This window comes from Symphalangus syndactylus, chromosome 7 (genome assembly GCF_028878055.3).
Source record: "Symphalangus syndactylus isolate Jambi chromosome 7, NHGRI_mSymSyn1-v2.1_pri, whole genome shotgun sequence".
NCBI lineage: Eukaryota > Metazoa > Chordata > Mammalia > Primates > Hylobatidae > Symphalangus > Symphalangus syndactylus.
Genome location: NC_072429.2, coordinates 94,837,417 through 94,864,965, shown reverse-complemented (window position 1 = coordinate 94,864,965; position 27,549 = coordinate 94,837,417). Strand labels below are relative to the sequence as shown.

Sequence of the window (27,549 nt, the reverse complement as noted above, 5' to 3'; positions counted from 1 at the left end):
AGGAAACAGGATAAAGACAACTGAATCAGCAGTATCAGGGGACATTTTCTAATAGGAATTTATGTGGTCAAGAAGGAAAGAACAGGGAAGGCTAGCAAGTATCCATAAGCAATACAATACAGGTGGGCAGAAGTACACCCCAATGATATGATGGTGAACTGGAGTTCCAAAGCCAATAAGGGAAATTAAGTAAAAACCATTATTAACAAATCAATCAATCAATCAATCAGTCTGTCCATTTCCCTGTCCTTGTCTGTCTCCTTAGTTCTAAATCGAGGAGAAATGAAGCACAGACAAATTGACGATCACTTAAGTACACAAATCCACAGAAAGGCAATGTCTTCTAGGTAAGTAACAATTTTTGTTGGACAAGTGCTAACAAAGGCTGATTCTACTGTTGAATGGCAGGTGCCTCTTAAGGAGAGGTGGGCTTCTTTGAATGTGAATTAATAGATTCTGGTGTTTTCTAAAGCTAAAGCTTGAGTTTTTTAAACTAAAGGCATTCAATATTTCCAAGTTTACCAACCTCTGAATGCAGAGTAAATATGAGGGTATCTTATAGGTAATTATTATACTCTGAGCTTGAGACAAAAGTTTTCCTTGCCCTACTTTGGCTAACAAACTTCTAAGACATATGCAAAAGCATTTATTTTTAAAAATACTATTTATTTTTTAATAGAGATGGGGTCTTGCTATGTTAGCCAGGTTGGTCTTGGACTCTTGGCCTCAAGCAATCCTCCCACCTTGGCTTCCCAAAGTGCTAGGATTACTGGTGTAAGCCATTGCACCCAGCCTACTTATTCTAAAATGTGGGAAAATAAGTTTTTGGTTTTCTTTTGAAACAGGGTCTCATTCTATTGAGTGAGTAGGATGGAGGCTGGAGTATGGTGGTATGATCTCAGCTCACTGCAACCTCTACCTCCTAGGCTCAGGTGATCCTCTTACTTCAGCCTCCAGGTGCATGCCACCACACCCAGCTAATTTTTGTTTTGTTTTGTTTTGTTTGTAGAGACAGGGTTTCACCATGTTGCCCAGGCTGGAAATGAGCTTTTTCAAATAGGAAAATGATTAGGTAGTATCTAACTTTATTTTTAATGATGGTGATAAAGACAGGAGATTTAAACACTATGGTTTAACAGGGAATTGGCCTAAGGGCCATCTAACAAAAGAACTACCTGACAAATCCAAACTTGTCTCAGACTTCAGTGCAAGGTATCTAATCCTCTGTAATCTTAAATTCTTGCTGGATCTCTGAAGCATGTGACAGTACCCAAGTACTGTTTCTGACATACTGGTTATATGACATCCCAAAAGTATCCTATCTCCTTGTTCTCTTAGACAACTAGTCTTTGCAAAACAAACTTTAAGACATATTTTTTAAGTTTTACTGAAAGAATTGCACTGAACAATTGTCCAACTAAAATCTTATAAAATAAATATAAGGCACTGGAGTTAATCATTACAAAAGAGCATAGGCTAAATTTTCATTTAAGAAGTCGTTACTTTCTGTCTTTATGGAGGAATATAGAGCTATCCTTGTAATGCCCCACTTAAGAGTCACGAATCATTACAAAAAATGAGTAAGATTTAGTAAGTACTAATTCTATTAATGGTGCTTATGATTTTATATAAAGTGAAACCTGTTATTAATTAGTTCTTCATTATGTGATTTCTGTCTCTTTATGAAATTAGTGGAAGAAATAAAATTGTTAACATTTTTGGACGAGGCCACAGTCTGAAGTTCAGATTATGGTTCTTCTATTATTTTGGACAAGCTGTTAAAATTCATATTCATTTCTTATACTTTCACTGCTGCAATTTATTGACTGCCTTGACAGAATATGATGTAAAAGGAAATTTCAGAATATTGTGACTTTTTATATCAGAAGAGAGGAAGAGAAACCTATTTTGAAAGGACCTAGAATAATATTAAAAATGAAAGGCTGAAACCATATTCTTACTTCTCATTATTTAAAACAAAATACCATAATTATTTTTCTAATTTCCAGAGAAACTCCCTCACTAATTTCATTATTTCAAGCCCACACCTAAGATGAAGTTAAACTGAAGCTAACATGAAACAGGTATGTATGTTATCTAATGTCCATTTTTCAAATGCTTTTATCCTTCTCAATTACAGAGCATACTACATCCTCATTCAATAATAAATATAACTTAGAAGACAGTAGCATTCAATGAAATCACATCGTAATAACCACTAATGTTTATTAAGCACTTAATACTTGCCATGCACTGAGCTAAACAGATTATCTAAAAAGATGAATTTAATCCTCATGACAGATAATCCTGACAGATTAATGTATTGATATTTTAATTTTACATACAGATAAGGAAATTGAGGCCTAGCAAAATTATATGGCCACACAGCTATTAAGTGATAAAATCAGGCAACATAATGAAGTATTTGAAAGTAACCATAGTTAGGGACATGACTCCTTTCTCTCCAAAGCTAGAAATACGTTTGGTCAGGTACTGTGGAAAGGTCTGGTCTTAACCTGCTGCACAGCTTTAGCAGATTTTATAGTAATAGTGGCAAGATCCCTCAATCATTAAAGAGTAAGCAATTGTTACTTAAGCTTTATACCTTTAGGTAGATTCTTTCAAATGGATAAACACTTACATAACGAGAACCAAGAGTCAAGTGAATCCCAGAGGTAAGGAACAAGTGTGATGTGGGAGGATATTAGTTTTATGAGGATTTGAAAAACTGCAGTTATTCCCAAGGGAGGCACCACCGGCACTTGTGTGTGTGTACACAAACGACTGTGTAGAAGACAATTCACTTTATGTTGTATGGCGCTGTCACGTATGTCACAATACATTTAATATCCGTTAACTGCTCCCCTTCCCAAATACTAGAAGTTCTCTCAATCCTCGTGACTACCCAATATATATATCCCTATACATGTTCTGCTGACCCTGACAGAGAACCTTGATTGTTGTATAAAAATCCTGGGAGAGAAGTAACTGACATGAATTGTACATTGTGCTCCAGGGACTCTGCTAAATGCATTCACACACATTCATTTAATTTTCATAACCCTATATAAGTAGATATTTCATCCCCATTTTACAAGTGTGGCCCCTGAGGCTCAGAGCAAGGTTATGCAAATTAATTAAGGACACACTGCCAGTTTTGCAACTAACAGTGTGGCTCAAAAACTACATTACTCTAAGTTGGCCTTTTAAGCCATAATGGTGAGGGAGGTGTGACTTTCCTTTCTTTAAAGAGGTTCATTCAGAAAGTATAAATCATTCTAAGTAGGAACCACGGTGTGTACCTCCTTATGAACAAAGGATGAATTAGTTCCCTAGGTTAGGAATGAGGGGCCACAGGCGCAGTGCCAGAGTTACATGAGGTGTGTTCAAGATTTGGGCTGGGCAGCTCCTATGAACAGGTATATATTAGAATGTGTGTGTATGTTTTCCAGGGAATAAGAGAGTTGTGTTATGCTGTGTGAGGTTTATGTGTTTCATTTAACACACAGCAGTTACTATACCTCAGGCACCACTAAAATTGCTGGACAAGATCACATTTCAGCACGTATGTTAGGTAATGAGTGAGCAGGGTATGCACTGCGTGATGTGTGGCGGGCTGGTGTCTGTGCAGCCATGTACACAGATGATGGGTATTGGGCTGTGCTGGAAAGGAAAGGTCCGCTGTGATATGTGTGTTTAGAGTGGCAGTTTGTGCCGTGGTACAGATGGTAGTGTTTGAGGCTGGGGGAAGTGTTATGCTGGATGACTTGTGTGCAATGCATAGGGGAAGTGCTGCACAGGAAAGACCATGTATGTAGCACACATGTGCATTTTTTGTGCGTTACGGATAGTGCCGAATACCGGAGTTCCACAGGAAGGGATCTAGGTTGTGTCCAGGGCCTGTGTATGGTGCCTGCAGGCGCTGTGGATTGGGGTGCTTTGTATGTGTAGCGGTGTGTGCTGAAAGTGGTGCATACGAGATGATTCATGCGGTGTGCTGGGTAGGGACGGGGGCTGAAGCAGTGCAGAGGAGGGGCCCGCGTCGTGATGTTGTGTGGAGCGATGCTGAGTGCGGTGGGTGGGGGGGCGATCGTGCTAGGTGACTCGCGTGCGTTCCCCGTGTAACCGGAGGCGCTGTATGGAGAAGGGGCACTGAGGGGTGGGGGAGCAGGCTAGCGTACTGTGAGACACCGGGCGGGCGGAGGGGCTGCGTGGGCGGCGGGCTGCCAGTGAGTGTAGGTGGAGCAGCCAGCCCGCTTCCTCACCCAGAGCCTTGCCGGCCCCCCTCCCCGCCACCCTCCCTCCCGCCTCTTCCCTAGCTCTTGGACGCGCCCCCCGCTCGGCCGGGCCGCCCCACCTGGTAAAGGCGAAGTACATGAGGCTGACGATGGTGAAGCTGAGCAGGGTGATGGTATGCGGCCGGTAGAAGAAGTCAATGGTGATGTCCTCCACTTGCTGCTCGTTGATCATCCGGAAATGCATTTTGTAGTTCACATCATCCTTGCTTAGGGTCCGGCTCCCCACGCAGGACGCCATGGCCCGCCTCCCCGTCCTGCCGCGGTGGCGGCGGCCCCAGCCCGCGGAGGCCGGGACCCCGGGGGTGACTAGCCACAGTGGGCTAATAGCCGGACGGCGAAGCCGGGTCTGGCGCCCAGCAAAGGCTGGGAGCGGAGGGAAGGACAGGCGCGAGAGGGCGGGGTCGCGGCGCCGCCACCGCGGCCTGGGGCAGGGGAAGCCGCCGGCCGTCCCCACGCTGTCATCCTGGCTGAGGCATCTCTACGCACTCAAGGAATCTTCAGACTCCAGGTCCACACGACTTCAGGGGAGTGGCGAGCCGGAGAAGGGTAGCTGCGGCCCCTGGCTGGCTCTTTTCAGCGCACTTAGCCCGCTGTCTCCCCGCGCAGCCCGGCACATGGTCTCGCCCACTCCGGGCGCAGCCCACGTGGGCCGGGAAGCGCGGCTGCGCTGGGTAGGGCCGGCTGAGGAGCCGGCGTGCGGCGCGGCGGGACCGGGCGTGCGGCCCAGCGAGTCGGTCGGTCCCGGGGTCACCCGCTACGGGGCGCAGGCCTCGCCACAGGTAAAGCAGGAGCTGCCTCAGCACGAGGATCGCGCTCTTGGCGGGGGTTCAGGTTCCGGCGCACCCGCGTCCAGACCGCGCCCCAGGGCCTCAAGGGCCTTTAGGTCTTCGCGGCCCAGTCGAGGGTGATTGGTTTTGTTTTGTGTTTTTCGCTGGCTGATGTAGTGAAAACTAAACCATGCTGGCTAATTAGCGCAGTGTGAGAAGCCTCAGGAGGGGGCTCTGCCTTCCTGCGCAAGTTTGGGGAACTGAAATGGGCTAAAATGGCCTAGGAAGTATTGAGAGGCCCTTTATTAGGAAGCTACCCCCATAACCTCCCTTTCTCTCCTGATTTCTTTTATATCATTTCGTAGGTAGAAATCTTGAACTCTATTTCAGTGCCTCTTTCTAGCGAAGCACTAGGCACTCATTGAGAACAGTATATATGAATTGTTAAGAGACTTCAGAGTTTCTTTAAGGGTTTTCTGTAATTTTCCTCATGAAAGGACCTTGTCAGAAGACTTCTGGTTACCACCTCACAGGGCTTTTATACACATCTGCACATCCCCTACCCGCTTTTGCATACTGTGTAAGCAAGTGAGTTAACTGTACTTGCCATTGATTTATTTCCATTCTGCAAACATTAGAGCAGTACAAGGGTCTGGGAAAGTGGAGAATAGTCCCCGGAAGGGTGGATCCAGGGATGAGACCCAGCTCTGCTCTCGTGAATGAACAGTTAATCAATTGTTAAGATGTGTAGGCAGCAATGAAAAGATGTGGAGAAGATAGTGCACTTGTAAATAACAATGCAAGGATAAACATTCGTTGTATGCACAAAGATCTTTTAATGACGGGGTGAAATTTGAAAGTGAGTCTTCCTGATGTTTAAGTGGTATGGAGTGTGGAAAGGCTTCAGGATGAATTTGCGATTTCAAGAGTTTGAAGTAGGATGAAGTGCTTAGACGTCAAAAAATGTTAGAGCTGATAGGGGCCTTAAGAATCATCTTATTGTACCCCTAGCCTTTTAAAAAAGCATTATTTGAAGAATGGTTATTGACCCCACCCCCACCCCAACATCATGGGCTAGACTGCTGCTTTTGTTAGACTGCTGCCAGAAACAGCCTTGTCAAGGTAGCACAACCGAGGTCTTTCAATTTAGTGCCCTTATGACTACCGTGCAGAGAATGAATGTTGTAGGTTTGAGGGAAAGCTTGGCACATTTGGAGGCCCATTTCCCACCAAAATCTAACAGAAACCACCTATCCCAGCAGGGTATTGTGAATACTTTTCTAAAATCATCGCAGAATGGGCCGAGCACAGTGGCTCACGCTTGTAATTCCAGCACTTTGGGAAGCCGAGGTGGGTGGATCACCTGAGGTCAGGAGTTCAAGGCCAGCCTGGCCAACATGGTGAAACCCCGTCTCTACTAAAAACACAAAAAATTAGCCGGGCATAGTAGCGGGTGGGGGTAATCCCAGCTACTCGGGAGGCTGAGGCAGGAGAATCACTTGAACCTGGGAGGCAGAGGTTGCAGTGAGCCAAGATGGTGCCGTTGCACTCCAGCCTGGGCAACAAGGGCGAAACTCCGTCTCAAAAAAAAATAATAATAATAAATAATTGCAGAATGAAAGGAAACTTTCACTTTTGTAAAATCTCTTTCAGCAAACTTCCCAAAACTACAGATCTCCAAGAGAAGATTAGACCCTCAAGTATTTGGTCTAATTTAGAGCATAAAACAAGCTGAATTCCACTACGTAGAAAAACAAAGTATAAAGTTGTAGGCAGCAATTAATTCAGCAGAATTTTTGTTTTTGGTTGTGTAATCAATAATAATGGCTAACATTTACTGAGCATTTCTTATATCCTGACTCCATCCTGTGTTTTATGTGGATAATGTTATTTAACGTAAGATTATATGCATCAAATTTACCTTTCTAATTAGCTGGCTAAATATAAAATCCCTTCATATTCCTGGAGTTTAACATAGCACTAGCCTTTCCTGATAAAAATATTTTTGAAAACTACTTTTTCAGTCAAAATATGCAGGTATTAATTGCTGGTTGCTTATTTATTTCTGTCACTTGGTTTTGTTTACTAGTTTTGACCTTTTCTTTTTGAAGGCTTTTTTCTCCTTTCCTACAGTGAAACAAAACTTGACAAAACTGGTTTTGTTCAATTCGCTTTGGAAGAACAGCTTTATCTGTGAAGTAATCAACAGTGTTCAGCCCTGAGAATGAAGCAAGAAACTGCTTTCACTGTTCTATATATCAATTATAATATTTTGATGATTCATTTAGGACACAGTAGATTTCTGTTTTTTCATTTTGGGACAAATTTATATACATAAAATGTATTTGAATAATTCAGTGTTACTTTAATCAGCAATCTGCTGTGGAAACATCCTTCACACCAAATTTCAAGAACACTTAATTGCATCAGCTTATTCTTTTTAAATGATTAAATTAACAGATTAGTGAGGTCTGCAGTCACTTGAACATTTGCAGATTTTTGTTTTAAGCATTTTTCTTACACCAGTGTTGTTGCATTTTGTTTTTAAATTGTAAAGTATATCTTTATTTTTCCACTCAGAAGTTCCTGTCTGTTGGTTTGTAACTGAGATTGCCTTGTTGTTGGCTTTTCCTGTACATAAGAAACATCTCACTATTTTAGACTAAATATATATTTAAACACCTTTCAATTAGAAAAAAATAATTTCCAGTTTATCTTTTTGTTGTTTGAATACTGTTTTAAACATTTAAGTAAATTAAATTTCTCTTCTTTTGACGGTTGTATCTTTCCTTTGTAGACTAAGAAAAATGGCTTTGTCAGCCCAACAGATACCCAGATGGTTTAACTCAGTTAAGTTGAGGAGCGTCATTAATGCTGCACAACTCACAAAACGTTTTCCTAGACCAGCAAGAACATTGTTACATGGCTTTTCTGCTCAGTCTCAGATATCCTCTGACAATTGCTTTCTCCAGTGGGGATTTAAGACTTACAGGACTTCCTCCTTATGGAATAGTTCCCAGTCTACTAGCTCAAGTAGTCAAGAGAATAATTCTGCCCAAAGCAGTCTGCTTCCTTCCATGAATGAACAGTCACAGAAGACACAAAATATATCTAGCTTTGATTCTGAGCTGTTTCTAGAAGGTAATTCTGAACTTTCAGAAAAGTCTCCCTTTCCCTACTTTGGCCATTTGAACAAGCTACCTGTTTACATTCTGCTAGCCCATTTCAGGTAATATTTTGTGCAAAGAAAGAAAAGGAATAATACCAGTTCTATTGATGAACTTCTATCATGCCTTTATTTTACTGGTAAGAGAAAAAGTTCGTGGGCTAACATGTAAGATTATTTTATAACTACACATATAAGACATTTGCTTTCTAAATACTTTATTGTTTAGATTCTTAAAACAAAATTCTTCTAGTGGTAATTAGTTTTATTAGGGTATAATTATATCAAGTAAAATTCATCTTATGGGATATATAGTTCTGTGAATTTTGACATACGCATTTAGTGTGTAACAACTACTGCAATCAACAAATAAAACAGTTATATTACTCCACAAAGTTCCCTCATGTCGCTTTTTAGTCAATCCTCTCCTTCCTATGGGTCCTATTCTAGGAATATTTCGCTGGTAAAGAAGTAATATAAGGTTAAGTAGAATAGGAAGGAAAGAGAGCTGGAGAGAGGGCAGGGAGGAGATGCTGGCTATAAATGATGAGAAAGGATAGTTAATGATTAGAGGCAAAAAACAGAACAAAAGATCACAGATCTGATTCCTTAGCTTAAGGTAATGTGTAGTTCTAAGTGTCTTCCATGCTGCGTTTGATTTTAAAAAAACAAAAACAACTTCAGAATCAGGGCTGTACTAGAGTCACATCTCCTGTAGAGAGGACTACAGGTTGTAGAAACAATCATAGAAGCCCTCTTAAAGGTGTATTTGAGGGTAACTTGGAAGGGAGGGCATTGGGTCAAAACAAAGACTTTCAGGATATGATTACTTTAATCCATGCAATTCAGACTATTGGCATATGTGTACTTTTGGCCAAGTTAACAGGCTATGGTAAACTCAATCTCTGTTTCAAAATTCACTTGAAAGTTAGGTGATTTTTAGCATTCTCGCCTACTGATTAAGTGAAGGAAAGGCATTGTGTGCTTTGAAATTTACCATCAAATTTCTAATCTCGGAGGAACAGTAGTTAGTCTGTCTAAATAGTTGTAACCTTACCTCTTAAAAGGTGAAAAATTGGGGGCTTGGATGTTTAATTCTAAAATGATGCCAAGATTTAACCACTGAAAGAAGCAAACAAGGGAAGAGCCGGTCTTTGTAGAAATAGTTTTAAGTGTGCATATTAGAGCACTAATTTGTTTCTCTCTTTCAAAGAACTGGATGAATTGCCTCCATTGTCTCCAATGCAGCCAATTTCGGAGGAAGAGGCTATTCAGATTATTGCAGACCCTCCATTGCCACCAGCTTCATTCACACTTCGAGACTATGTGGATCATTCTGAGACTCTGCAGAAGCTGGTTCTTCTAGGTAAGTTTGACTAAACTACAAGTACTTTTTGCACATAGTCTTCATTACTTTTTTTACTTTTTAAAATTAACAATGTAATCTATACTAAGTAGTATACAAACATAAGCAAAAGTCAAATAGTATAAAAAGGCTTCTAGTGAGAAACTGTATTCCCTGCCTCATCATGCTGATCTTGCGTCCTATTCCCCAGATGCATCTACTTAACTTGTATCTTTCTTTCTGTTTGTGTTCAACCTCCTCATTTTAAAATAATTGTTTATAGTGCTGTTGTTTGGTTCATCAGTTTTAGACATCATTTGATCTCTTGTATGTACACATGTACTTTTCCTGTATTATTTTCAATTCTCCGAATATAAATTACAATTTTAGATAAATCATTAGTCTGACTATAAATATTGCTATCTGCCCTAACAAGAAGTATGCTATCATTATTTACCTTCCTGTACAAGTTTTCATTTTTCCAGCATTAATAGTTGCCTTGTTCTTCATTTGATGAATTGTTTTGTTTGTTTGTTTCTGGGGTTAAACTTTTCCATACCTTCCAGTAGCCTCTCAGGACAGTTTTTCCCAGGTGACCCTATCAGATGATGTATTTCATTTCTCCAGAGTGGATTGTTCCCTGCGTGTCCCACTACCCCGACCTCCTTCCTGAAGCCACTGTCCTCCTGATTTGAATGGTTTCTAGGCCTACTCTATAGCTGTCTTCGCTTTTTGACCATTAGGTTGCACTTGGATCTGGATAGCTTAAGGGAGCCAGGGGATCTCCCTCCAAACTTTCCGTTAGTCATCTTATTTTTAGTCTAGCATTTTATTACAAACTTTTGCTTTCCTCATTTCTCTGGGTTTGGTACTTCTTATACTTGATTTTCCCAGATAATGAATCTCCTTTCTCCTGGTGCATTGAGAGGAACTGGATTTGGGGGAGGTCAGATTTCTCCATACCCAATCCCCTAGTTTTTAGTCTATACCTCACCTCTAATCTCTCAGATTTCTAGGGACTCCAATTTTGGAGACTTTTGAGTTTTTTGTGGTACTGATCACTTACCACTTGTCAGATTCTCATTTGCAGGCATTTCAGTGTCGTCTTTCTCCTCTCTGATAAAGCTGTTGCCATGTTTTCATCTGTTTTCAGATATGTGGGGATATAATCTCGTTTCCTCAAAGAAGCATCTTATCTTTTGTTTCTCATTCCCCATATTTTTGGGAGGTGATTTTTAACAGGAGAGGAAAAAGAGAGACCTTTGCTCTGTTAGAAACTTTGGGGGTCATCCTTGATTTTTTTTTTTTTTTTTTTAGACGGAGTCTCACTCTGTCTCCCAGGCTGGAGTGCAGTAGTGCCATCTCAGCTCACTACAACCTGCCTCCCATGTTCAAGCGATTCTCCCGCCTCAGCCTCCCTAGTAGCTGGGATTACAGGTGTGTGCCACCATGCCTGGCTATTTTTTGTATTTTTAGTAGAGACGAGGTTTCACCCTGTTGGCCAGGCCGATCTTGAACTCTTGGCCTCAAGCGATCTGCCCTCCTCGGCCTCCCAAAGTGCTGAGATTATAGGCATGAGCCACTGCACTCGGCCTATCCTTGATTCTTATTGCTTTTGTCCCCTCCCTCTTTACATGTAATTTAACACCTTATCTTATGGATTCTACCCTCTCTATTTCTTTCAAATCCATCCACTTCTCTCATCCTACAGTCACTACCTTGTTTAGGTCCTCATTTGTCACTGAGTGGCTGCAGGAGCCTCCTATCTTGATAGTCTTCTCCTCAGCAGTATTGGCTCTGATATGTTTCCAGTGTTAGTGCTCTTTCTGAAATGCAGATCTAAGTCAGTGACCTATTTAAAATCCTTCAAAACCTTCCCATGGCATCAAAGCTTTTCCTGATTTGGCTTCTGCTTACCTGTTCAGCTTCATGGCTTGCCACTTCCCTCCTTTGTTTAGCCAACTCCAACAACTGGAGAGCATCACTGAAGTCCAAGTAACTTCTAAAGTGTCTTCTTGACCCTGCAGACAAAGTGACCCTCTTCAGGCTCTCATTTCACTCCCTGCTTACTTGGATCCTAGCACTAATGACACTATTATAATTGTATACTCATCTCTCTGTGCCCAGTTACCCAAATGTTACCCGTGTGTTTAGAATGGCCTTTGTTCTCAAGAAGCTTCAAGTCCTCAGAAACATCTAAATATATAAGAATAACTGGAATGCAAGGATGAAGGGCAAAGTGGTAAGTCCCACATGAGAGATGCAAATAAAGTGTTCTGTGAATCAGCCTAAGTGTCCATCAGTGGATGAATGGTTAAAGAAAATGTGGTATATTTATACATTGGAGTACTAGTCAGCCTTGAAAAAGGAAGGAGTTCCTGTTATTTGCAACAACATGGATGAACCTGGAGGATGCTATGCTAAGTGAAATAAGCACAGAATGACTAATGCTATGTGATCTCACTTATATATGAAAGCTAAAAAAGTTGAACTCATAGGAGCAGAGGGAGCTGGGGAGTGAGGGGGAGGAATGGGGAGTTGTTGGGCAAAGGGTACAAAGTTTCAATTAGACAGGTGGCATAAGTTTTGGAGATCTATTGTCCAGTATGATGATGGTAGTTAATAATAATGTATACTTGAAAATTGTTGAGAGTAGATTTTAAGTGTTCTCACCACACAAAAAAAATGATGAGTATGTAAGGTAATGAATATGTTAATTAGCTTGATTTAATCGTTCCACTATGTATACAGATGTCAAAACATCATGTTGTATCCCATAAACATATAATTTAAAAAGTGTACATTCAGAGGCAGGAAAAAGATGACGTCTGCTGTGAGGAGACAGTCACCTTTCCTTTCGAAATAGCTTTCCTTGTCTTATGGCAGTGCTATGGATGATACAAGATAAACCTAAGACACAGTCCGTCTTTTTTTTTTGACACAGGGTCTTGCTCTGTTGCCCAGGCTGGAGTGCAGTGACACAGTCTTGGCTCATTGCAGCCTTGACCTCCTGGGCTCAAGTGATCCTCCCACCTCAGCCCCCCAAGTAGCTGGGACTATAGGCACATGCCATCTGGGTTAATTTTTTTTTTTTTTTTTTTGTAGAGCGGGGTCTCACTGTGTTGCCCAGGCTGGTCTCAAACTCTTGGGCTCAAGCTTTCCTCCCACCTCGGCTTTCCAAAGTGCTGGGATAACAGGCATGAGCCACCGTGCCTGGCCTAGTCCTTAAGTCCTTATCTTTAAATAATTTACAGTATACTTACAGGTTTGGAATATATTTCAGCCATTCCTTTACCTGTATGCTGATACTTCAACAGCATGTCTTAGAAGTAACTTAAATAATAGTAACTTAGGGGAGCCTTATTTGCTCTGTCAAACAGTATTTTTGAGTACCCAAGTCCTAGTTTTTTCTCTGTTTGCTTCTGAGACCTGTTTTCTGCCTGATCTGTATCCCAGGAGGCCATCCCCTATGCACCAGGGCTCCTATGCCAGCTGGCTTCTTGGCAGCTTCAGCCAGTGGGAGGCATCTACAGGACAGAAGGTAGAAGGGCCAGGTGGGGATATTTTTCCCCTGTTCCTTCCCTACTTTGAGTCCTGTACCTGCCTCACTCCATGACAACAGCACTCTTGAGCAGCCCTTCCTTAATAGCCTCTAGTCCCTCTGCGCCCTGGTAACATTTTGCCTCCTTGCCTCTTTAGTGTTGAGAAGGCTCTTGTTTGTTCTCTGAAGGCTGCTCACACCGCTGTATAGAGTCCCTTCATTAAAGTCCTTGTCATTTGTACTTTCCAGGGCACGTTGTATAGCCTGCTAGACCCTGACTGATGTACCAAATATGTGTAACCATAACTGAATAAAATGGTAATATTCGTAATTACTGAACTGATGAGGTAAAGCCCAACTAGACTGGTCACCTAGAGGTTAGAATTGTGTACTATTCTTTTTTTATAACCCCAGTGCCTAAAAAAGTGACTGGTCCATAGTGGGTATTCAGGGAATATTTTTTCAAGTTAATGAAATGAAGTGAGCCCAAGTTATTCGCATTGAGAGCAGTGTGCATTCCTGATGAGATTCTGCTCTCCCACTGCTGTTAAAAAGCAGCTTTTCAGGATTTCTGTTCGAGCACAGTCAGGGTGTGACAGCTCATGCTGAGCAAGGCACTTCAGTTCATGTCAGCTGTAATATTTAGTTAAATGTGAAGTCTGAACCCTTTATGTTATTTTTAAAGCATCCGCTCCCCCATTTATCACAGATTTTTGGAACTGGTTTTCATCTTATTTATTTGTCCATCTAATAATTGGATTTATTTTTCTACTAATATTATTTTTAAATTACAAAAGAATTACATCCGGTTGTCAAAAGAGCAGATATTATAAGAGAAGGACCTCTTACCCTCTCTTCGTTCCCAGTTCCACTTCTCAAAGGTAACCACTATTAACCAAATTGTGGAATAGTTTTCCAGACCTTTTTCTACACATAGGTTTTATACTATTCTGTAGTTAAACTTAGTTTTTTTTTGTTTTTCTAGTAGAGTTAATATATGTTTAGATTCTTTATCTAGAATTGATATCTATATAAGATATAAAGAGAATTTTTTTTTCAAAAGTATAGCTAGTGGTCCCATATATTTTAACAAATAGTCTATTTGATTTAAAATGCATTATTGTTGTGTAATAACATTTTTTAGTTTATTCTGGATCTGTTTCTCATCTTCATTGAGTGTGTGTATTAGTCTGTTTTCACACTGCTGATAAAGACATACCTGAGACTGGGCAATTTACAAAAGGAAGAAGTTTAATGGACTTAACAGTTCCATGTGGCTGGGGAGGCCTCACAATTATGGCAGAAGGTGAAAGGCACATCTCACGTGGCAGCAGCCAAGAGAAGGGAGCTTGTGCCCGGAAATCCCCCTTTTTAAAACCATCAGATCTCATGAGACTTATTCAGTATCACACAACAGCACAGCAAAGACTTCTCCCCATGATTCAATTACCTCCCACCGGGTCCCTCCCATGACACATGGGAATTCAAGATGAGATTTGGGTGGGGACACAGCCTAACCATATCATTGTGTCTATGTGTATTTAATTCATTTTACTGTTCATGGGCATCTTATATCAATACCTGTTTAATATCAAGAAATTTGGATTTATAATTATATTTGGTTCTAATAATATTTGGAGTTATAATGAATATGACGATTTATTTTTTTGATTGTGTGATGCCATTAAGAAGTTTTAAATGTGGAGGTTTAAGGTTGTATACTTTCTGCTTTGTTGTATACTTGAAGGGCTATGTGTTCACTTGTTCTCACTCAGACATTTCTTGAGTTTCTTCAAGGGACTTGTCTCCATGCTAAAGACCTAGAGATTACAACGATGAGTAAGGCACAGGGTCATTTTTATTCCCCCTATGATGGGAATCATAAACATATTTTCAAAATAGTGCTTATAACTAAGGAAATAATAAAATCTTCAAAGAAAGTAACATTTTATTCATATTGTTTGTTACCCTGCAGAATTACCAGTTACTATGGGGTTCATTAGGGACTGACAAACATTCTGAAACAATATTCAAGAAACCTTAGACAAAGGTTCCTTATGACTTAGTGGATTTGTTCTGGGGGGAAATGTAGCACTAAATGCTCTATTTTCCTCTGTACTTGATTTTTAAAATAAATACTATGTTGTTTCTGCAACCAACTTAGTTTAAAAATATTTAGAAGTTTCTGTTGATCTAGCTCAGTGCTCCTTTGGCTAGGTATTGATCTCCATCAGTAATTTCTTGTGCTTATGTATGTGAGTTTAATGGGTGAACTAAGAAGTCATCTTCAAACAGTATTTATAATTTATTATAGGCGTGGATTTGTCCAAGATAGAAAAACATCCAGAAGCAGCAAACCTCCTTCTGAGACTGGATTTTGAAAAAGACATCAAGCAAATGCTTCTGTTTCTTAAAGATGTGGGTATAGAGGATAACCAACTGGGAGCATTCCTGACAAAAAATCATGCAATTTTCTCGGAAGACCTTGAAAATCTGAAGACCAGGTAGGACTTTTTTAAAAGGATTCTCATATAACCTAAGAAGTGGTTATGAAGGAAATATATGTGGAAGTTATTCTTTTAGTCTCTGCTGCACAAGGGTCTACTGAGATAATGAACATGAATGTTATTTTTTGTTATAGACCTTCTTTGATCTAAATTAAGTATTTACAACAGTTTTTTTATTCAAGTACCCATTATTATTATTATTATTATCATTATTATTATTTGAGATGGAGTCTCGCCCTGTCGCCCAGGCTGGAGTTGAGTGGCAAAATTTCGGCTCACTGTAACCTCCACCTCCCGGGTTCAAGTGATTCTCCTGCCTCAGCCTCCCAAGTAGCTGGGTGACTACAGGTGGCCACCATGCCCAGCTAATTTTTGTGTTTTTAGTAGAGATGGGGTTTCGTCATGTTGGCCAGGCTGGTCTCGAACTCCTGACCTCAAGTGGTCTGCCCATCTTGGCCTCCAAAGTGCTGGGATTTTACAGGCATGAGCCACCCTGCCTGGCCCCATTATTATTTTTATGTTTTCAACTTATTACTGAGTCAGTAATTAACTCTTTCTCTTTAGAAACTAGAATAAGTTTTTTTCTAAAAAAAAATCCATCAACAAATAGCTAACTTATCTGAGAGTGCACTTAAAGATATGATCTTTTGTAGTTTTTGTAGTTTTTGTCTGGCCGATTTTTGTTGTTAGACATTTGAGATTGTCTTGGCAAATTACTGTATAATTTGCTTAATCATATCCATAAGTTGGCTATTTTGGTTGTTCCTTGTTTTCTTCTTAAGGAGCACTTTTATAAACATATCTGTGCTTCATTTAACATTCAAAGAATTATTGAATTTGTGAAAATAAATACAGTGAGATATTGATCTGTGAGGTAAGAATCCTGCTAGGCATTGGGAATACCACAGAGAACAAGGCAAAACCCCTGTCCCTAAGTTAACATTTTAAATTCATCATCGCCCCCACCTGTCACAACCCAGTCTGTATTCCCAAGATTCACTGAATACCCTTTTGCCCGACTCAGAAATATTGGTATTAACTTGCCTTCTCTTCTTTTATCATCTACATCCAATAAATCATGAAAGCCCATCAGTTCTTCTCTTCTTATAACTCAAATCAGTCATGACATTTCTCTGAATCTTTGCTTTGACTATTTTGCCTCAGTTCCCCATAATATCACACCGAGATAACTGCAATGATCTCCTAATTGGTCTGCCTCTAGTCATGACCCTCCAGACTGTTCTCCACACTGATGTTGATTCTCACTACGTTTCAGAGTGCTTTGCGATTCCTTAAACCATCATAGTCTAATGTCTTTCCTTGGAATTAGGAAAAAAAACAAAACAAAAACCGCATTTATTAAATTGAACATTTGAACCCTTCTATATGTGAGACACTGGCCTAAACTTTAGACATCAAAGACAGTCTTTCCCTTCATGAGAGTGATAGTCTGGTGTAATATAGATAGGCTATCACAATACAGAGGGGAGAGAGAATGATTCTAAGAAACTCATCTGACATATCCAGCTCTAGTCTTCCTGGCTGTCAGGAACACTAATTCCCTCTGCAGTCAAAAACCAGCCTGCCCTTTTTGCTCAAGATTTATTCCAAGAAAGCATAAATACCAGGAGGTAGTGATAATTTCACAGGCTGCACCGTTATTGTTAATAGCCCCTTTGTACATGGGAGTCACAGAGAGGTTAAATAATTTGCCCAAGATTACATACCGTTAGCATAAGTAGCAGAGTAAGTGGTTTCAACCCCAGTTAATCAAACTCCAGGGTTCTGACTGCTGCATACTGTCTCTACATTTAATTCTTTGAAGGAAACTTAAGCTTAATAGCTTAAGTTACTTGCTCAAGCCATACATGCGCCTAACAACTGAGGACTATTCTCACATAGGTAGCATAGTCCATTGATTCCTAAACCTGGCTGGCTATCAAATTAAGCTGTAGAACATTTTTTTAAAATTACTTAGAATTTTTTAATAGGTAATTCAGCCACATGTATTCAAAAGAGTATGCAGTAAAAAATACTGAATAAACACAGGTATGAGAACCTTTATTTAAATGAACTTTGTTTCTGGTTCTGATATATGCAGGAGTCTTATTTCTATAACAGCACTGATTTCATGTACTTATTTTTTAAATAAAAAGTTATATTTAAAAAATCCTTGTAGAATTTTCAAATGAATAATTGGCATTTTAATTATTTAAATACTCTTTTTTTGGTTGGGTGGGCCTTATATCTTGATTTTTTATTGGAAAAATTACAATGTCATTACAATGTAGACAATAGTTTTGATAATTTTTTAATCAAATGTTGAACCTTGCTGCCAAAAAAACAAGTAATACCTCCTTTTCTCCTACTTTGTCCCTTGGCCTTTCAAGACCCACCTATCGACACAGCTACTGTTATCAGGATTTTTTGTTCGACCTTCTAGGAATGTTCTATAAAGCATATATCTGTGTATACACACACGAATACAAATACATAACAATTGGTAGCATTTATACATACTATTCTGTATCCCACTATCTTACCTTCACTGTATCTTGGAGATTATTTTTTCTTGGTGCTGCCTATTCTTTTTAACTCTAGTACAGTCCATGCTGTGGACTATTGATAAGCATGGAGTATGTTTCCAGTCCACTGTGAGGACAAGGCTGTAGTGACTTACCTTTTAGATACTTCTGAAAAATCACACATATTGGTGTCTCTCTGTAGCACGGATTTCTAGAAGTGGAAATGCTAGGTCAAAGGCTATGTTCATCTGTAACTTCAATAGATATTGCCAAATTATCCTTCATAGGGGCTGTTTTCCAGTTTATACTCTCCCCAACAGTGTACGGAAGTGCCAGCTTCCCTGTTATCCTCACAAATACAGTGCTATCACACTTTGCTTTCAGTTGATTGTATAGATAAAAAGATACTGTATTTGTTGGTTTGGAGCATCAGATGTTGAAACATGGAATGTTGTTTGGAGCATTTTTCATATGTTGAATTTCTGTTTACATTTCCTTTTCTGTAATATATCCTTTGCTGTTTTTTAATCAGGCTTTTTTCTTTTTTGGTAAACGTTCTTTTGTATATGAAGAAAATTAGTTCTGTCTCTGAGACATGTTGCAGATATTTTTCCTAGATTGTCACTTGCCTTTTGACTTCATTTATAGTGGGGTGTGTTTTGTTTTGTTTTGCCATGCATTAAAAATTTTTATATACTTAGATTTATAAATATTTTAACTATTTTTAAAGGAGTAATAGTCATGTGATTATAAAGTAATATAAGTTTTGGTATATAGTATAAAAATACCATAGGCTTTAGATGTAGGCATGCCTGAGTTCACATCTTAGTTTTGTCAGTAATTAGGTGATGATCTCAGACAAGTTATTTAACTTCCCTGAATCCATGTTTCCTCAAATGTAATGTGGAAAATTTACTTGGCTCACAAGCTTTTTTGTTTTTCTGGTTAGAATTAAACAAAAGAATATCCTGATATATTTTAAACATTTAGTAAAACTATCTTTTACTATGTTCTTAGATTTTTAAAAAATGTTATTTTATAGCCAAACTTTCTATATTTTACTAACTTACATAGTTTGATCTTCAAAAACTTAGCAGGAAAATCTCTCAGTTAACAAAATACATATTGAAAGACTGTAGTAAAAATCATTTATAAAAATACATACTCAGGCCAGGCGTGGTCACTCAAGTGTAATCCCAGCACTTTGGGAGGCCGAGGTGGGTGGATCACTTGAAGTCAGGAGTTCGAGACTAGCCTGGTCAACATGGTGAAACCCCATGCCTACTAAAAATACAAAAATTAGCTGGGTCTAGTGGTGTGTGCCTGTAATCCCAGCTACTTGGGAGGCTGAGGCATGAGAGTCACTTGAACCTGGGAGGCGGAGGTTGCATTGAGCCAAGATCATGCCACTGCACTCCAGCCTGGGCAACAGAGCGAGACTCTTCCTGAAAAGAAAAGAATAGAAGAGGGGAGGGGATGGGGCTCAGTAAATATACTAACCTAAAAAATGCCTCTCTCAGTTACAACCATTATTTCCTTAATTTTCTTAATTTGTGTTATTTTGTTAATTTGTGTTTTTCTGTTCTTATCCAAAAAAAAAAAAAAATCTTAAGCAGAAGCTATTTCATTCTTTCTTACCAGGTAATAAACCAGATTAATTGAAAGGAGAATCTAAAGGTTGGTGCAAAAGTAATCATGTTTTTGCTATTGAAAGTAATGGCAAAACCGCAACTAATACCTGTTAGTGGATTTCAGAATTATTTTCTGTTTTTAAGTATAAATGGAAACCATCTAGAGTTGGGTGAATGCTTGTTTTGTTTTAAACATGCTTTTGCCATTGTTACAGAATGGTTTTATTTAGTTCGTAATTTAGGGTGTGGGAGCCTTTTTAAAAATAGCTGTTACTTTGGAAAGCAGCATGAGACGCTGTCTCAAAAAAAAAATGTAAATGTTTATCACGTGTATGTATTTATGTTTCTCTAGGGTGGCTTATCTGCATTCAAAAAATTTCAGTAAAGCAGATGTTGCACAGATGGTCAGAAAAGCACCATTTTTGCTGAACTTTTCAGTGGAAAGACTGGATAACAGATTGGGATTTTTTCAGAAAGAACTTGAACTTAGTGTGAAGAAGGTAAAGAAAAGGAGAGAATTTGTTTATTTCCATGTCAGGTACATTTTAGTAGCTGATAGATGTCATGTTCCTAACAGATGCCTGGCCCATGTGAATCATATAAATTCCTGGTATTTTTTGTACAAAAATGAATTATCCTGCTAGTTTGAACATAGAGCTCCATCATCTTACAATACTTAATCAAACTGGCTCCTTCAGTTTTTGTTTTATTTTTTTCCAAACAGTACTAATCTTATATATTCCTGGGGTTCCTATCATTTTTCTGATTGGGTCATATTTTAAGTTTTAACTTTGTATCTTAATAATGCCTTAATTTTCCAAACTAGTTAAAGATGCACATGTAATACTAGATTGTTTTGTTTGCAACCACAGACTAGAGATCTGGTAGTTCGTCTCCCAAGGCTGCTAACCGGAAGTCTGGAACCCGTGAAAGAAAATATGAAGGTAGGACAACTTTAGGCTTTTCAGAAATCAGTTTCTTTAAGTGTTAAAATCCTCTGAAGAGAACAGATTTTGCTATTGTCATCTAAAAGAAAACTAGACTTTAAGTTATTTCTAAAAAGAGAAATAGGAAATTATCTTTAACAAATGTCTAGCAAGCAGTTTGTTTCAGTTAATATTTTCACATTGACCAGGTATTAACATGAGTAAATCACCTTGCAGACATTGATACCCACAATCCTAAAGCATTAGATAGGGATATAAGTGGTACCTGAAACTGCTTCTGTTGCCCAGTGTGGGAGTCTGATGTCTTTGTTACCTGGGCAGTGTTACCAGTCTACGAAAGTACTCCTGTTGGCCAGCATGACAGTCTGTGTATGTCTCAGGGAGTTTTGGAGGCTGGATCCAAAAGACTTCTGTGAAAAGAGTAGCAGCCAGCACATTGTTCTCCTTTGCACCTGTCCCAATTGCCAACTCTCATTCTATCACAGAATGTACCAGACACTCTTTACTGTCCTTCCTCCAAGAGAATAAGATGAAGCCAAGAGCAGCTGACTGGTTAGTATATAAAGCTGTAGTAGTATTTGAAATATTATATAAGGGCTGTTTTCTGAGGTGAACAGTTCAGTCATTGAAGAAATCTTTATTGAGCTCCTGCCCAAGCGCCATGCTGAGGAGACAGCTCCTCCTCCCAAGGAGCTTACAATCTAGTGGGGGATCAAATCCAGAGTGATGGGGGCAGTTACTTGGTGGGGGCACACAGGACACTATGAAAGCAAATAGAGGACCTGGCCCATGTTTGGTTGTTTAGTTCCTCATCTCTGCTTGGAAAGTTGACATGTCGTTTTTCAGACAACACATATGTGGGTATACTTGGGAGAAAAAGCTCAAAAAGCATTTTGAAGATCCTGCTGCTGAAGGATCTGTTTGGTGTTGGGCCCATGCCTCTGACCTGCAGCCCTCCCATGTCACTCATTCTCTCTTGTAATTATGGTTGCCCCTTTGGTGATCTTCATGACCATCACTGTGTAGCTCTTTCTTAGCAGAGGGGTTTGAAATTCCGGTGACCCCAGGAGCCGGAAGCTGTAATTCCTTGAAGGCACTGGCATAGCTCTCTCCAAATTTTAAAATGTTATTTTAAGTTTAAAAGAATCATGGTCAGGCGTGGTGGCTCACACCTGTAACCCTGGCATGGGAGGCTGAGGTGGGCAGATCACTTGAGGTCAGGAGTTTGAGACCAGCCTGGCCAACATAGTGAAACCTCATCTCTACTGAAAATACAAAAATTAGCCAGGCGTGGTTGTGGGCACCTGTAATCCCAGCTACTTAGAAGGCTGAGGCAGGAGAACCACTTGAATCCAAGAAACAGAGGTTGCAGTAAGCTGAGATCGTGCCACTGCACTCCAGCCTGGATGACAAAGCGAGACTCCGTCTCAAAAAAAAAAAAAATCATGGCCAGGGGTGGTGGCTCACACCTGTAAGCACTTCGGGAGGCCAAGGTGGGTGGATCACTTGAGGTCAGGAGTTCAAGATCAGCCTGGCCAACATGGTGAAACCCTGGCTGTACTAAAAATACAAGAATTAGCCAGGTGTGGTGGCATTCCTCTGTAGTTCCAGTTACTTGGGAGACTGAGGCAGGAGATCATGCCACTGCACTCCATCCTGGGCAACATAGCGAGCTCCATCTCAAAAAAAAAAGAATCAGCGCAGCCTTGCCATGGTACCAAAATAACTATTTCTACTTACGATTCATAGCAAATTTACTTTCTTTTAGGTTTATCGTCTTGAACTTGGTTTTAAACATAATGAAATTCAACATATGATCACCAGAATCCCAAAGATGTTAACTGCAAATAAAATGAAACTTACTGAGACGTTTGATTTTGTGCACAATGTGATGAGCGTTCCCCACCACATCATTGTCAAGTTCCCACAGGTAATGCCACTCACAGCTCTCTCTGTAAGTGCTGCCCTTGTGCTTTATTCGGAGCTGCTCTCCAGCTGCATAGTTCTGTACACTGGGAAGAGTTTATAACTTGCAGGGCGCAAATGTCCATCTCCTGAGGAGAAGTCAGTGATTAGTCTCTTTCCCTGGAGTTTCTACCTAGTCCTAGTTCTGATTGTTGGAATCAGGCCAACAAATCTAATGTAGTCTCTCTCATGTTTTTGTCTACTTGACTTTGGAATAGATCACTTCCCTTAAAGGTCCTTTCACTGCTACGTGTACTTTTTAGTCACAGTTTATTTAAATTCATGAATCAATAAGCCATATTGTAATGATCCCCATCCCAATATAAAAGTGATCCAGTTTGCCATCATGCCAAAGCCGTAATTATATTTTCTAAGCTAATCAAGCTTTCATATTCCTTACCTAGTGAGTGATATTATCTGCTGTTCACAAGAATATTAATCTTGAATATTGACTCTTTAAAAGCAGAAACTTTGTCTGATTTATATACTGCCAAATCCTCAGTGCCTAGAACTACACCTGGCACTAAGTAGGCACACAATTAATATTTGTTGAACAAATGAATGATTGGATTTTATCAAAGTAATCCTTTTTTCCTATTTCCTATGCAAATAGCCACTCAGTATTTATTGGATAAATGACAAACTGAATTTTTATTTAAGTGATCCCTCTACTCCATTTGCTAGAACACATGTGTTCCTGTTTTTGAAAAAAGATGGGTAAAAGAAATATGACCTTAATACAACTCTCAGAACTAGATTGCATTAGGTCCAGTTCCTTCACATACAGCTATATTTATTTGCCTATTATACTTCACTAGGAATGGGCCTCTAATACAGGATTTTCCTATTTTACCAAATGTAAATATACTCATTATAGAAGTGTTAGAAGCCTACAATTTTGTGAATTTGGCTCATGGAGTAATTGTGAAATAATCTTCAATGAAAAAGCAATGACAATTTGTTTTTCCCTGGCTTGGTGCGTAATTCATTTTTCCAGTATATCACTGAGCACCCATCAGTGCTACACATTGGGCACTGAGGATACAAAAGTCAAGCAGACATGGTCTCTGTTCTTGTGGAACTTATAATCGAGTGTGGAAGACAGGTTTAAAAATAGAATTGCTTTATATGATGGTAAAGAGTCCTAACCAGAGCTCCTACAGTGTGATTTAGAAGCAGTAGGAGAATTATGGAAGTAATAATAGCAATTGAGTACTTACTGTGTGGCAGCTCTATCTTTATTGCTTTATTTGTATTAACAGTTAATTCTCACAACCACCATATGAGGTAGATGCTATTATTACCCCTATTTTACACATAAAGAACTTAAGCTTAAAGAGATTTAAGTAACCTGTCCAAGGTTACCCAAGTAACAAGGTTGGGGCAGAACCACGGTTAGAACTCCAACAGTCCAGTTTAAAAACCCAAGCCCTTTACTAGGATCTGCTAGAAGTACATTTGAGTTGTCTATAGAAGAGTGAGTGGTGTTTAAAAGATGGAGATGAGCTTTCCAAATAGAAGAAATTATAAGCTGACCAGATGCATCAAAATCACTTAAAAACACAGATTTTAGACACCTCAAACCCTTGCCTCTGAGATGCTCTGTTGTAGAATTGTGGCTTCCAAATTGGGATTCTCAGATTCCTAGAGTCTAGGTGGAATTATTGGGGAAAAAAACCAGAAAAATAAAAAGCTTATTAATGAAAAAATACATTAATGGACAGTGAGGCTGTGAACGGGCTGATATAGACTTTAAATTTTTGGCTGGTGTTTAAATCTCAGTGGTGTGGAACTAATTTTCTCATGCAGATAATATTCCTGGTTGGCAGATCTGACTTATGATTAATTAAAAATGGGGAAAGAAGTATAACTTAATAACTATGGTTAATTTAGTCATTTCAAAGAAGAGACCGTGGAAGGTAAAGGATAACAAAAGCAGTTTTAGGGTAATTAATGTGAAGAAATCACTAGGCTAAGGAAAGAGGTTATATTCAGGATCCCCCGAAACCTTGGCTCTCCCCTTCCTCTGTGACTTTCTGTGAAGGCAAAGCTGAAGTCCACCTTAGGATTAGAGGAGAGCAATAATTCTCAGGCTAGGGGCACTTTTTTTAACTGCGAAGAATTTAATATGTCATTAATAGGATAAAATTTTTGTGCCAATGGCAAAGTAGCCCCTGGTGGCCAGCAACCCTCCCCCCATACCACCACACCCATAAAAAAAGAAGGGAGAAACACCGCAATCTGAGCAGTAGCTTTTGGACTTGAAAGAGTACACAACTCTCTAATGATGGAGTAACTTAGGACCACTGGAGAAGTAAACATATAATATCTGCTCATAAGCTAAATAAATGCTTTGAAGTGTTATTATGTTTAGGAAATTGGTAATAGTTTAGGAGCACCAGAACCATTTGTGGTTTTGTCTGTTGTTGGGTGATAGTTGTTTTTTGTTTTTTGTTTTTTTGTTTTTTTTTTTTTTTGAGACGGAGTCTGGCTCTGTCGCCAGGCTGGAGTGCAGGGGCGTGATCTTGGCTCACTGCAACCTCCGCCTCCTGGGTTCAAGTGATTCTCCTGCCTCAGCCTCCCGAGTAGCTGGGACTACAGGCGACTGCCACCATGCCCAGCTAATTTTTGTATTTTTAGTAGAGACGAGGTTTCACCATGTTGGCCAGGATGGTCTCAAACTCTTGACTTCGTGATCCGCCCACCTTGGCCTCCCAAAGTGCTGGGATTACAGGTGTGAGCCACTGCACCCAGCCGGGTGACAGTTTTTTAAGCCAAGAATCACTGCATAGGAGTCATACTTCTAAAAAAAAAAATCTATCTAAAACCCCTTACATCTTCATTATCCATAATATTGTGATCATGGGAATTTAGTTATCAGAACAAGGGCAGAATAGCAGAGACTGAAAAGGGAGATGTTCTGTTTCAAAAGCAAGCCAAACCCATGTTGAGGCAGCACCCTGTACTTTTTTTAGTCACTCTTCTCACAGTACTTTGGGTTTCAACAATTGCTTTTCATAGTGTCCTTTCCAACTGATCTGTTACTGTTTCCACTTGAATATAGGGAAAGAGGCCTAGGGGTTATGTGTCACATCCCGTGTTCACATTATATCTGTAACAGCCAAGAGGAGAGCTTGAGGCAGGCATAATATTGAAAGGGCTTCCTCTGAGCCTTGCCAGGGAACCTCACAGATCTCTCAGGCTTCAGGGCTGTAGCTCAAGTCTGGCCAGATCTCCCATTTCTCTCTTCTGTCTGTAGCTGGCTGTAGAGCCTTGCCTGCTTCTCACTCCTTTCTAAAGTTGCTGCTGCTCACTCTAGTTTTTAGGAGTTTTACTTTGAGGCAGGTAAGACATAACTTTCCCTAGTTGCTCTCCCAGAGGTCAGATTCATTTCATTTTGATTATAGTTAAGGGGAGGAGTGCGAATTTGAAAAAAGGGAGAGAAAGAGGTGTTACAGATTATGAAATCTTATAAATCTTTTTAGAATAACATCTTAATCTCTAACATTGGTTCTCAAACTTGGTAGATATCAGAATCATCTAGAGGGCTTGTTAAGACAGATTTCTGGGTTCTGCTCTCAGAGTTGCTGATTAAGTAGTTTTGGGGTGAGGCTTGAGGATTTGCCCTTTTTATTTTTTATTTTTTTTTGAGATGGAGTCTTATTCTGTTGCCCAGGCTGGAGTGCAGTGGTGCGATCTCAGCTCACCACAACCTCCGTCTCCTGGGTTCAACCAATTCTCCTGCCTCAGCCTCCCGAGTAGCTGGGATTACAGGCATGCGCCACCACACCCAGCTAATTTTTGTATTTTTAGTAGAGACAGGGTTTTGCCATGTTGGCCAGGCTTGTCTTGAACTCCTGACCTCAGATGTTCCGCCTGCCTCAGCCTCACTACAGGCGTGAGCCACTGCGCCCGGCTGAAGATTTGCTTTTTTAACACATTCTCCTCTGTCTCTGGAGCACTCAATCTTCTTTGCCCACAGTATAGCCCTTAATTATTTTCTTATTGTTTTGTATGTTGATTTTGAATCCCTTTTTCTAGTTTCTTCACAGAAAATATAGGATTTAAATCCTCTGGCATTTATCCTACTTACTGAACACATGGTCAGTACTTTGTATTGGTTAACCTATTAAAATTTTTCCCAAGTAAACTTTTTAATATTTCATCCTCCAGTGTGCAGTGTTTTTTAAAAACTTTGTTTCTTTTCTAGGTATTTAATACAAGGCTGTTTAAGGTCAAAGAAAGACACTTGTTTCTTACCTATTTAGGAAGAGCACAGTATGATCCAGCAAAACCTAACTACATCTCTTTGGACAAACTAGTATCTATTCCTGATGAAATATTTTGTGAAGAGATTGCCAAAGCATCAGTACAAGACTTTGAAAAATTCTTAAAAACGCTTTAGATTTTTATGTATGTTAAAATGCAGTATTGTAAAGTGAATATATATATGAATAAATGAATATATTTTTAAATGCCTCGGGTCTCAGCTGATATTGGAAACCATTTGATACTGTAAATTTGGGTACATATACTGTGGTAGATCTTTCATCAAGTTCCTAGTGACTTAATTCTTGTTTGACCTTTTCCTTCCTTCTTAGGAAATACAGCAAGCTCAGAGAAGGGGAGAGAGTTGGTTTACTTTAAGTTGGTGCTTTGTCATTCTAGTGAAGATGAAAACAGTGGAGGATTTTTAAAGTGGTTTCATTATAAAATGGCTTTATTTCCTTTGAACTGTTACGAGTTTCCAGAGCATACTACATTAGTCATCTAATATCTACTGCTCAGATAATGCTACAAAACACACTTCATTTTGGATTATCTACATTGTTAACTTCTTGAACACAGATATTCACA

The 27,549-nt window shown here is 39.6% G+C and overlaps 2 protein-coding genes across 4 annotated transcripts in view; one reads left to right on the top strand and one right to left on the bottom strand.

The window, feature by feature from the left end:
- The window catches only part of PTDSS1 (phosphatidylserine synthase 1), a 72,657-nt gene extending 67,603 nt beyond the window's left edge, over positions 1 to 5,054 (bottom strand). Inside the window, exon 1 of the mRNA XM_055286839.2 lies at positions 4,358 to 5,054. Within this exon, the coding sequence (XP_055142814.1) occupies positions 4,358 to 4,536 (179 nt within the window). The 5' untranslated portion in view covers positions 4,537 to 5,054. The remainder of the gene's footprint in view (positions 1 to 4,357) is intronic.
- On the top strand, positions 4,963 to 27,171 carry MTERF3 (mitochondrial transcription termination factor 3). Of its 3 annotated transcripts, none has more exons than XM_055286835.2 (8): positions 4,963 to 5,077; positions 7,863 to 8,206; positions 9,445 to 9,597; positions 15,432 to 15,621; positions 20,133 to 20,280; positions 20,653 to 20,724; positions 22,496 to 22,657; positions 26,903 to 27,171. In XM_055286835.2, exons 2-8 carry the CDS (start codon positions 7,873 to 7,875, stop codon positions 27,095 to 27,097), a joined length of 1,254 nt encoding a protein of 417 aa, XP_055142810.1. In that variant the 5' UTR covers positions 4,963 to 5,077; positions 7,863 to 7,872; the 3' UTR covers positions 27,098 to 27,171. The 3 variants fall into 3 exon arrangements, with proteins under 3 accessions (XP_055142810.1, XP_055142813.1, XP_055142812.1); XM_055286838.2 differs by lacking the exon at positions 26,903 to 27,171 and adding an exon at positions 26,734 to 26,865 and having other exon boundaries at positions 4,981 to 5,077; XM_055286837.2 differs by lacking the exon at positions 22,496 to 22,657 and having other exon boundaries at positions 4,981 to 5,077.
- The last annotated feature ends 378 nt before the right edge of the window (positions 27,172 to 27,549 follow it).